The sequence below is a fragment of the Helobdella robusta genome (genome assembly GCF_000326865.2).
Source record: "Helobdella robusta unplaced genomic scaffold HELROscaffold_2, whole genome shotgun sequence".
NCBI classification, from domain to species: domain Eukaryota; kingdom Metazoa; phylum Annelida; class Clitellata; order Rhynchobdellida; family Glossiphoniidae; genus Helobdella; species Helobdella robusta.
Window position 1 is genome coordinate 6,248,449 of NW_008704083.1, and position 12,413 is coordinate 6,260,861.

The window sequence follows — 12,413 nt, forward strand, 5'->3', positions numbered from 1 at the left end:
ACGCAAAAGCTTTCAGGTCAACATTAATGAAGTACCCGTAATTCAACGATATCAGCTTATTTGGGATTTGAGCGTTTCGAAAGATTTTGTTCAGGTGCTGAAGTTCAAATTAATCGTTGCGATATTGCTGTCGCTTCAACAATGCACCGCTTAATAAATATTATTTATAAGAATAGAAAATGTTGGACGAGAGCTCACGAAATCAGATAAATGAGATCATCCAAGAAATTCAGCCTCCTTCAGATACCTATGATACACGTAAGAACTTTACATGGTTGCGTAAGAACTTTACATGGTTGTCGATAGCAAGATTTTAAGGCACGTTAAGGAAAATTCAAAATGGAGATTCATTAAACTCATGGAAAGATTCTGGGCGTTTCGTTCATTTTTTGCGATGAAATTGAAATTTAATTCGGATTTATTGCCATAACATTCTAGCCTTTCCTATACTCGAGATAAATTATATATATACATAACTTTTCAATTCACATTTTCGTTGTCGGTCATTATTTTGATGTGGAGCCAGACCAAATTTTACAACGAATTCAAAAAAACGAGCTTGACATATTTGGACACATCAACATCATTTATTTACACGATTAAATTAATTAAAAAATAACAGATTATAATTTAAACCATTTGAAAACTAAAAATTTTCAGGATGCTTAATTAAGAAAACTTAAAGCGACAAAAAATCACGGTGCATCGTAATAAGTTGGTTAGCAGACAAAAAACGGAGGAGGTTTATTAGAAAGTATTTTCCCACCAGCCAATTGACTGTACTGATATTTTTAGATAGCCTTGATTTTCATCCTCTTCATTTTTGGTTGTTTTCTTTTGGCTTCTTTTTTTAAATTTTTCTCCTGAAATAATAAAACTGGTCAGAAAAATTGACAACGAAATGAACGAAGTCATTAATGAGATCACCTCCAGTTTCCTCTGCTTATCCGGGTCATCTTCATTCATAATCTTCTCTTTCTCCGCTCTTCTCTTTTCCTCCTTTCGATTTTGAGCCGCTTCACTCCTCTGAGAATGTGTAGCCTTCTGGTACAACTCCAAAACCTTCTGCCTGTTTTTGTCTGCTTTCAATTTCGCCTGTAAACGTTCAGAAAGCTACGTACGTTAAAGAACAAATCTAGCATTTTGATTGAATGGAATTTGTAATCTGTTTAATGCCTGACAAAGATAACACGGTTGATAATGTTTAAGAAAAGTTGAATCTAGTTTAATTCTTTGTATGAACTTCTTTCAAAAATTATTTAAATAAACGAAAACGAGAGTTGGCGAATGAACGAATCTAAATTGAAAGTAAGAATGCAACAACCTCCTTGCTGAGCCTGAAGCGTTTAATTTTGTCCATGCAATAGAAGACCATTTGAAGAAGTGGTTTCATGTGATCCATGTCTTTTGGGGATGTGAACCCACTGTCTGTCACTGCAAAATAAACATGTCAGTTCATCATCAGGTTCCAAATCTGAAATGCATAAGATATCTAACCGTTGAAGCAAAATATGAGCACTTTTTGTGTTTCTGGCACCTTGGTTGTGGTACTATCTCTGTCCAGATTCAAGTGGGAGCATAAATGAATAACTCGCCGCCGAAAATGAGATCAAAAGTTGAAAAGTTAAAACAATATACAAACTCTGGCTGTTTGACACCAGCATATTGATCTGAAAAATGCAGATATTCCACAGCTCCTTCATACTTTTTTAAAACTGCAGTTACCTGAATCAAAGTGTGTAAAACATAATTAAGAAGTATGAATAATAATATTTATAAATTTTAACAAAAAAAAATTTATCGAATTTGAAATTTACAAATAAAACTTGTTAAAACTGGCAATAAAAAAGGCCAATCAACCTTAGAATCTAGTATGAATGCAGTGACTTCACTGCACTCACTCAACATCTGGAAATGGCTTGGAATGAGGAACTTCTCACAACTTTTCTTCTCAGGGCAGAAGTTTGACTGTTTTTTGATTAGCAGAGATATTATGATACTTTACAATTTTAGCATTCTCAGTAATGAATTGAGTTTAAAAATTGAAATAAATAAATAATGACGGCCAATTAATTAATTAATTCTCACCAAATCAGCATGATCTTTTTGCAGTTTGGTGATTGACCTCTTGTGACTCAAACAAAACACAAAATTGTCCATATCTGAATCATCCATGATTACCTTCACAAACTGAAACATTTTATTGCTGGCCTTTAGTTAGGAAGAACCAATGTAGAAAAAAACCATCAAACAGGCAATTATATTTACTCCAAACACAAAATAAAAGCAATACCTTTAACACTGACTTACTATCAATGAACATGAAAATGAAGAAAAATGTAGAAAAGAATAGTGAACAAACAATTTGATCAGTAGCAGGTCTAAACATTCTTGAAATGGTACTCAACAGATCCTGCCTCTTTAACATCTTTATGGTGACAAGCATTCCCTCACAACACGTTCGACCACTGCACCACAAAGAATATATATTTTCCGCTTCCTTCATTAAACCTGTGTTCGTTGCTTCCATAGTTGTACCATCATCACCTAATTGAATAAAAACAAATATTAATAATGTCACAATTGCAATTATTAACATTTTAAATTATGATTAGAATAATAGAAAAATTGATAAACTGCAAACCTATAACTGAAAAGTTTTCTTCAAGAAGTTGCTTGTGTGATTTGAGCCATGCCTGAGCAAGTTTTTGATTCTTTGTTTTGCCAGCCAAGTAGTTTAGAAGGTAGGCACCAAGGCCAGCCAGCATTAATATTTCCATGTAGAAACTATCCCAGTTTGTATGAAGATGCAAAGGAACCTACGAAAAAATAATACTAATGAGGTATTATCACATAATAAGTATGTGGAAAATTGAACTCATATGAAAGATATCCAAAATATTATACAAACTTTAACGATTTTCAAATCTGGTGGTTGTTCACTTTTTGCCTTTGGTTTTTTCTCTCTATCGAACCCTTCAAATTCATCTTCATTTAGATACTCGAATTCTTCTTCATCTTCCTTTTTTTAAAAAATATAAACCTTTTTAATGAAATAAGAATCACAAAAATCTCAGCTAAAAAGTGTTAAACTATAAATGAAAAAAATTTAATATTTGAAGAAATATAACATTGCTTTAAAAATGAACCTCCACAACTGCATCATCTTCTTCCTCGTTCTGATCTTCATTTGAATCCATGACTTGAGCAGCTTCTGGGGACATGATGATCTTTGGTTTTTGTGGTTCTGGTTCTTTCTGGTTGTCATCATTTGTTACATAAGTCGTTTCCTCTAATAAAAAAGTTGGTAAAAAGCCAGTTAATTGTGAAATAATTTATCTTTAAGTTAATTATTTGCAAAAATTTATTATAACTTCTTTAAATCAAGAATTAAAATAATGTTCAAGTAGAAAGTACATGCATCAAAATTTCACTATTTATAAAAACAAAATTTATTTTAATTATAATGTTTTATTAATAACAAATAAGAACCTGAAGAAAACACACAATGCTATCATATAATTAGCTAGAGTGTAGGACTACAAATTACTTATTATATGACTGAAAAATCATTTTCAAACAAAAAATAACCATCATCAAATTCTTCAAACTCTGCAAATTCATTATTTTCAATTTTCTGAGATGCATCAATAGAGTTAAACTTGTATAAAATCAGTAAGAAAAGTAACAATGAACATTTCATCTTTAAAATCTGAAAAATTAAAAAAAACACATGTTCATATTATTTATTTAATAATTATATAACAAAATTTAACTTTGCTATTAAATCAATTTATTAATTTAATTTGTCAACAATATTTTATAAATTTATATATTGAGATGAATTCAATTGATCAATGACATTCCTATGTATAAGTGTTTTTATATATAAATCACATGATGTAACTGTGTAAAATTAATTATTTATATACAATAATTGACAAATTTGTGATTGCTTTTGACGTGGTAAATGATCTAATCTCCATAAAAAGGAAACAAAGACTAATTACTAATTTAAATTTAAAATAAATAAAAAATAATATTCTCTTGTCTTGCCTTTGCCATGCTGTAATTGTAATCTAATTTTTAATAAAATTATGACTTAAAAAATTATTCTAACATTCATGGACATATAATACACTATTGGTTATCATTACAATATAATAAATTACAAATAAAATGATTATCAAATTAATTTAATTAAAAAATGAATCCGCTGCATTCTGCTGGATGAAATTGAAATGAAATGTGACAGCAATCAGCATAAAAAAATAGCATGCAAATAACTCATTAAATACTAGAAATTAAAAACTTACTAAAATCGAAATGCTATAAAATGAATAAAACGTAAGGAAGAGCCCGTATAAATCCAAAACATAAATTCGTACGTGTTTACAATTATGCAAACCTTGCTTTCTCTTACTAAAAAAAATTAAAAGAAAGTTGTGCCAGAACTCAGCAACATAAATTTGTTATGGTATGGCGCGGCAGTTTCACATAATGGAAAATTATGAGAAGGTCAAACAGACACAAAGCCCGCATCCATATTTACAGATATATTTACATTATTTATAGTTAAAAATCTATAGTTTTATTGCTTTTACATCTAGTCTTTAAGATATTAGTTTTGTAGTTAAAGAGGACATCCTGGTTCTTTGTTCTTCCAAAATTTGTATTGATAATTTTTGAAAGCTTTAACAATTTCGGGTAGGCTACATAGATATATATGGTAGGCTATTTCAAACTTTCCCTACTCTCTCACAAGAGAGCATATGGATAGGTGCTATTGTGTTTTTAAAATTAGGTTTCCTATATGCGTAAAATATATATGATAGTTCTTTATAACTGTAATTTTTTGACATTATTTAATTAAATGCAAAAAAATTAATTATATTTATCTTATAGCATCAGTACAGCTATTTATAATATCTAATTGTGCGTAAATTTATATTTATATATAGATTAAATCAGTAAGGTTTATAATTATACATATAGCTAGATCTATTGACTGAGATATATATTAAATTAGCAGTGAAATTAATAAAAATATTGCCCACATTAGATCATGTCTTATTAAAAATATTAAAGGCAGCAGATGACAGATAGATAGATTGGCAGATAAAGCGCCTGGTCTTGCGTCACGCTGATTTATGAAAAGAAAGGCGACCTTGGTCTTATTTATATCATATTTTACATCTTTTGAGCCCTAACACTTGCTATTTCTAATAAATAGCTTAGCCGAGAACCAAATTTACTTAGAATAGTACATAAAAATATACGAGTACCCAATTCTTAATTTCATTTTAAAATACAGTGCTACAAAAGTTGGATGACGTTAGTTTCTGATTTCAAGCATTTTATCGTAACCCTCTTCACTTCCTTGTGACGCCCGTCGGCTTTTTTTCGTTTAATTTTTATTTAGATTAGAAATTATCATTAGCTAAAAAAATAATGCTTCTATCTTTTTGGTCCACAATTTTTTGTCTTGTACTAAGTACAATTTTGCTGATTGCATTGGTTAATTCAGATGCCAATAGTAATAAAAATTACCTGCGGAAGGAGCATTCCTTGATGAAGCCATACAAAGGTGAATGCCTGAATGAATTGAATGAGAATAGGCCAGGGTGAACAGTGAATCCTTTTTTATTCATTTTTTGGTGGTAATTTATTATTTAAATATAAAAGAAACGGTGATTTATCTTAGTAGTTTCTGACAAGTATGTATTGTGTATAACTGTATAAGTGTATAGTTATATAAAGTGTATCTATATAATATATTATTTATATTATATACAATGAGCTGTTGTTTTTATTTTTATAATTTAATTACAATAAAAAAGCAAAGTTAGTTGGTCATAAAAAGCAGTGAAACTACTTATCAACTTCACTACACTAATAAGTATATAATACTATATACTCTAGTCTACATCATTTCTTTTATTATCATATTTCTATGATACTACAACAACCCCATCATCCATCAATCTGTAAAGTAAAGCTTGTTAGTAAGTTAGTAAGACTAAGTTATAAGTGATATTGATTTGATTAGCTTCTAAATTAAAGTATCAGTATGAGGGGAGCATGAATTGCTGTATATAATTTGTTTTATATCACCTGTCAAACCATTACAGTTTTTTATAAGTTTTCTGTATAGTCGTAATAATATGTTTAAAATTGAACTTGGCATTTATAATAATTTCATGCTGCTACATATTATCTTTTGATTGGCTGTCTACTGTATAGCCAAATGTTTTAAAGTCTTTGATTAGGCTTTTTTTATTTATCATTACTACACATTCTTTAAGGTATTACTAAACTTAAATTTTTTGGAACCAGAAAACATACCCTTCAAAGATATTACAGATCTCTGGTTTTACTACAAATCTTACATTTATTATGTTTTATAATTAAAAATTGAATGAATGATCAGATTTCTATTTTTATTATAAACTTTGAGTTGCATTAAAGTTTTTGTCTGAAACATTGACTACATTGTGTTGTAGTTATTACATGAATGTTTATCAACAAATATTTTTTTTGTAGAATATTAAAGCCTTATAAATAATTGATGATTCATTTAAGATGACAGATGGAATTTGCTTGGAAGTGCCATGTTTTTGAACAATTATGTACGACTAACTCCTGATCAACAGAGTCGCAAAGGAGCTGTTTGGAACAGTGTGGTTGGTAGATGGCTGTTATCATTTTCAAATATTTACTTTTTGTTTTTTAAAGTTGCAATAAAATTACTGAGTTGAAAACAGTTTGATATAATATCTTGATATTTTGCCAAATTTTAAGCTTTATCTTGAGTAATTAATTTTTTTATTCATGAGTCTTATTAGATTTAAAACTGATTTTTATTTTTTTAATTGTTGAGGTTTATAAAGCCTGTTTTATTGTTCAATTCAGTTTTAAAAGTTTTTAAATATAACGTTTTTTAAATGTGGTTTTTCTGTTTGGTGTCTTACGTTTTGTTTTTTTAATTCATGAATGTTTCTTCTGTTATGTTCAGCCTTGTAGGACAATAAACTGGGAACTGCACGTTCATTTTAAAGTGCACGGAGCTGGCACTGATTTAGCTGGAGATGGGTTTGCCATCTGGTATGTCAGAGATGCCATGAAACTTGGTAAATATAAAAAAAATTTTAAATTATATGAATTCTCAAATTTCATATTTCATTAAATTTTAAGGAGTAAACTATTTGAAGACTTTTATAATTGTATCAATTTTTCCCTTTTTTCATTATTATCTGCAATATTAAAATAAAACCAAGCAACCTTCAGCAATGTTGTCAGTTTGAATATTTAAGTTTTAACTTATTGATCCTTATTGATTGCATCAGATTCATGCCTATGCATTTTTCGTTCACTTTCATAAATAGTTTTCCCATCAGCACTAACAAATTTTGAATAAATTTGTTGGTTATATCTTTAAATTATTTTTCAACATTTTTTTTACTAGCGGAACTTGCCAACCATCTTAGCTTTTATGCTTTTGATGTTAATATCTTGTGCAACATTTATGTCTACATAGACGAATAATAATGACATTGGTTTAGATAAAAAAATTAATTTGTTGAAAAACATTTCTTGAGCCGAATATATATATATACAATCCTAAGTACTTTTGATGAAAAAACTAAATCATCTTTAATTGGTTTGTTATGCTCACAATATTTCTTGGGTTCTACAAATTATGAGTGAATGGCACCTTTTATTACATGAGGAATTATTAATGCAAGCCTATAAATAGATGATTTTGATCCAGATGTAATTAATATATTAATGCATTTATAAGAAATGCTTTTTACAGAATAGTTTTCATTATTCTTACCGTTATTTTTCATTTTAACAGGTCCAGTGTTTGGAAGCATTGACAACTTTTATGGACTTGGAATATTTTTCGACACATATTCCAACTACCATGAAAAGCACAAGGTACTCATTGCAATAAGAAATTATATTTTATTTCCCTTCTGACAGCATAATGTTTTGAATCATTCAACAATTGAAAATACTTTTAATCTGACTGAACTGTTTTCCTGCATTTCTACTTTCTTAGCATGGATTCCCATACATATCAGTGATGGTGAACAATGGATCACTGCATTACGACCACGACTCTGATGGCACAGGCACTGAGGTGGCTGGTTGTGAGGCACACTTCAGGAATCTCAAAGTGGAAACATTCATTGCCATTCGATATGAAAATAACAAGTTAACTGTTAGTTACATCATTTAATGGAGCAGATGAGATCATACATTAATTTTATTTAGTTTTATTTCATTTCACTTGATGTCTAGGGCCTGCTATTTTGTCATTATTTACTATGTTCAAAATGTGTATCTAATTATATTTTATTCTTTTTATTTATTTGTGTAGTTTGTTAATTTTCTACAATTTTGATTTTTAATTCTTACAAATTTAAAAAAGATATCTTTAGACATTGATGGCAAGAACACGTGGAGGACCTGTCTGAAAGTAGACAACATTCTGCTGCCTACAGGATTGTTCTTTGGAGCATCTGCTGCTACTGGTGGATTGTCAGGTTAGTTTGTTTTGTTCTGCATGTTTGTTGAATGCCTCTGTTGAACTTCTGCAAATTTAATTTATATAGTCACTTGATTGTCAGGCTCAATAGTTGCTTTTCAGTTCTTAGTCATGTTTGTTTTTTAAAATCTTTTTGAACGTTTGACATCTTTCAGATAATCATGATTTGATCACTTTCAAGATGTACGACGTGGGCACGGCGGAGGTATCTATAAATCATTCCCTAATCACATTTACATAATTTATTTGAACATTTAATAGATTGAATATTAACTCGTTACGTGCTGTGCCGTTCAAAAACATCATTCTCACAATTTTTGTCATTCACAGCACGAAGATGAAGATGAGATCAACGGAAGGATGGCAATTGTGCCTTCTCTGGAAGGATTTGAATATGAGGATTGTTAGTATTGTTTAATATATTTTGTGTAGGTTTAGTGTTTAGTAGTTTTTAATGTTGAATAATTAATAGATTTTAATAAAAATTTTCTTATTTTTTTTGACAGTTACCAAAACGGAAAAAGTTGTCAAGGAATCCTGGTCCTTCCTCTTTATTTTATTTGTAATTTTCATGGTTGTCGTTTGTCTAGTGTTGGCTGCTGTTGGAATTTATTATTTTTATGAAAGTCGACAAAATAAAAAACGCTTTTACTAACAGTTTTTTCGATCTCACGTGCTATTTTCCATTCGTTTTAATCATTTTTTAGAATCAAATTCCTATTTCGTATTTTTAAATTATTAACTAATCCTCCCATTTTGCGTTGCATTTTGTTTTGTTATGTTTACTCAACCGTTCTTCATCTTGATGAAATAATAGATTGTATTAAATAAATCAATAAAGGTGCCAAAGCTTGTTCTAGTTTTCCTTACCATTCAATATCCAGATCGAATGTTTGACATGAAGTTTTTAAAAGTTTTTGACAGTAGCTACCGTGGAGTCGTACTCTCGTTAAGAACTTGGATGGAAGTGAGAGCACGTTGATGTCACGTATTTATTGTAATGTTGATATATACGCGGAACTTCCGAAACTCATACTGATAACGGTTATGGCTGACCTTCAAGAATTAGAATGAAGTGTGATGACGAATGCTTCGCTGCCAACCTTCAAAGAAATGCCGTATGATCTAAATTTGCTGTAATAAACATGGATATATCCATGGTAATAAACTCAAATACCCAGCACCCACTCTATTTTATGTCATCCCGTATTTTTGGCAAATCCTTTAAATTTATAAATATTAATAAATATTTATAAATATCTATAAATTCTTTATAGATTTCCTCCATTAATGCAGATGCTATCAGATTAACATTTAGCGTTTTTCTATTCAAGCTGGTTTTTCATGAGTTCGATTCTTATTTTCTGACTGACTCCAGCTGAATTCCAATATTTTTCAAAAAACTTTCTCAAACGAAAAAATTGCTATCGATTTTTGCTGCGTACATTTTGTGATTACTTTGTCGGTTTGTTCGTCTGCATTTCTGCTAGCAGTCCGTTAACTTCGTACTTACATTTTCAGCCGCAACACACCGAACAAAATTCTATCAATTAATTGATTAGGCGCGTGTTGAACGTGGCTTGAACAATTCAACATAGCAAACTAACAATGCTGCTGAACACACGGCATCGAACGACATTCGTGCTCCAATTTATAAATTCTAACGTAATGTTTCGTTGCGTACACGTGTGTAAGCATTTGTATATACATACATATGTTTGTGCGTGTGTGTATGTGTTGGGTTTGCGGGTGTGAGCCTTATATTTTTGTATTCAAACAATGAATAACTGATGATGATGAAAAAGAAGTTGATGATACATCTCTGGCATTTCCCTCACCATCACGATACTGCTCCCTTTTCTTCTTATTCCTCCTCTTTGAAGGGTGTAATTCAATTTGCTCGTTCAAATGAATTTTTCTTGTTACTTTCCATAGAAGATGCGTGCTTATAACTATTTTTTGCTTTTCTGTTTTCTATTGATTTCAAACATCCTTTTTGTTGTTCATGTCTCTCTTTTGATTTCATAAATGCCACGCATGCAGAAATGTTTTGTTGAACGTTTTGATTTTTTGACAAGTTCAACTTCCGAATGAAATTTCATTAAACAAAACATAACAAGAAAAGTTAACTGCATTTTTTTTATTTATAAAACAAATCAAAAATAACTTAATTGAAATGTTTCCAAGACAATTATCTACAGGACAATTTGTGTCAGACTGCAGTTTGGATGCCATCAAGTTACGTGCGTGAGTTCAACGTGTGTGCTACGTATGTTGGTGTATGCGTATAGTTTATTTTTTAATTTAATAGTATTAGCTTTTAGTTTTAAATACAAATGCCTTAAGTGTATCACTTCAGAGTTTAAGCATCTGCGTTTTTTAATTCAATAGAATGTTTGAAGTGCAAACTCACACATATGCCGAACAAAAGATAAAGTCATTAAATGAATGCGAGCCGAGCGTTGCACCCTTCAAAGTGCATTGCTTTAATTGCAGTTGACTTAACCTCTTATCACTATGTTTTTTTCGTTGGTGTGGGTTGTTGTGACGAGTTTGTTCTTCTTAGCATCACAAGAATTGTGAAGAAGTGGTGGTCTACTGATGAGTTGCATTTGAATTTCAAATTCCTAATTCAAATCTAATCTCGAAATTATTTTAAATTTGTACTTCGGATTCCCTTCAGTAAAAAACCTTATTCAATTATTTTAAATCAATGCACATAAACGATATTAATTCTGTTTCTTTGCAAGATTTCAAAGCCTGTATACATTTTTTACAGTTTTTGCGGATATGGATGGTAGTAGACAAGCTGGAATATGTGGATGTGTCCGATGGTTTACGATAGGAAGTGAAGTTAATGGTGAGTCAGGATGCTCATTAAGTGAACACTTTTCTTTCATATTGTCCCGGTCTGCTCATTACAATCACAACGACGACGATGCTAGCTGCACTCGCATCACTCCAACCAAGGAGAGTAGATGTCCTTTGTGTTCAAGTCTTAGAAATACTGTGCATTTACTACTAAAATATTATTTGAAAAAAATTGAGAATTTAAAAATGAATGACTTGTAATTTCTGGTCACTTCTGTGACTTCATCGGTTATTTTTTCAGAAAACAGCTTCCACAAAATGTTTAAAAGACCTGGAAATAATTTTTCAATGGCTGTTTTTGATTATAAAGTCGTTTAATTCTGTGTTCATTTTAAATTTATAGTAAAGATTAAAAAAGCAACTGAATAAAAAAAATAAAGAGCTTGACAGGTGTATGTACAACGAAGAATGTGGTTCAATTTTGTGGGAGCACATGGGACTGATCACTGACTGAATTAATATTAATTCTATTTAATCAACTGAAATTGAAAAGGAAGCAACAGTGATAATATAGAGATGACATTAAATAATATTCTGAAAATATTATTTATGTCCTTATATAAAAGACTAGTTCTTGACAGCTTTCCTTACAAAATATTTTCAAATTGTATTATACCAAAAAGAATAAATCATATTTTTAGCGATAATAACCAATGATTAACAACAATATTAACAACAATAACAGAAACGATAGTGCTCGTTAATGTAACCAACAGCCAACAACACAAATTGTGAGACAAAAACATCGTTTGAAGCACGGAAATCAAGTTGTTTCAAATGAAGTTGCGCTTTTTTCATATGATGATGATGGACTTTTAAATTATGCAAACGTTCTTGAGGTTCAATTTAATATGCGGCTTATCAGTTATGCCATCAATCAAGTTGTACACACACACACACACACACACACACACACACACACACACACACACACACACACACACACACACACACACAAACATATTATAGAAAGTGCATGTTTTTATGT

The 12,413-nt window shown here is 30.3% G+C and overlaps 2 protein-coding genes across 2 annotated transcripts; one reads left to right on the plus strand and one right to left on the minus strand.

Annotated features, from left to right (window-relative positions):
• Positions 1-791: 791 nt before the first annotated feature.
• HELRODRAFT_64064 (hypothetical protein) lies at positions 792-3,703 on the minus strand (the record flags this gene model as incomplete). Its single annotated transcript, XM_009017497.1, has 12 exons — positions 792-863; positions 928-1,095; positions 1,325-1,434; positions 1,498-1,556; positions 1,643-1,725; positions 1,861-1,968; positions 2,089-2,190; positions 2,363-2,547; positions 2,645-2,819; positions 2,912-3,022; positions 3,150-3,247; positions 3,592-3,703. 12 exons carry the CDS (start codon positions 3,701-3,703, stop codon positions 792-794), a joined length of 1,383 nt encoding a protein of 460 aa, XP_009015745.1.
• Positions 3,704-5,388: 1,685 nt separating this feature from the next.
• HELRODRAFT_184928 (hypothetical protein) lies at positions 5,389-9,408 on the plus strand. The gene is made up of 9 exons (XM_009017498.1): positions 5,389-5,587; positions 6,583-6,683; positions 7,016-7,130; positions 7,859-7,941; positions 8,066-8,227; positions 8,438-8,552; positions 8,710-8,759; positions 8,885-8,957; positions 9,061-9,408. The coding sequence occupies exons 1-9, from the start codon at positions 5,452-5,454 to the stop codon at positions 9,207-9,209; spliced, it is 984 nt and encodes a 327-aa protein (XP_009015746.1). The 5' UTR covers positions 5,389-5,451; the 3' UTR covers positions 9,210-9,408.
• Positions 9,409-12,413: the final 3,005 nt, after the last annotated feature.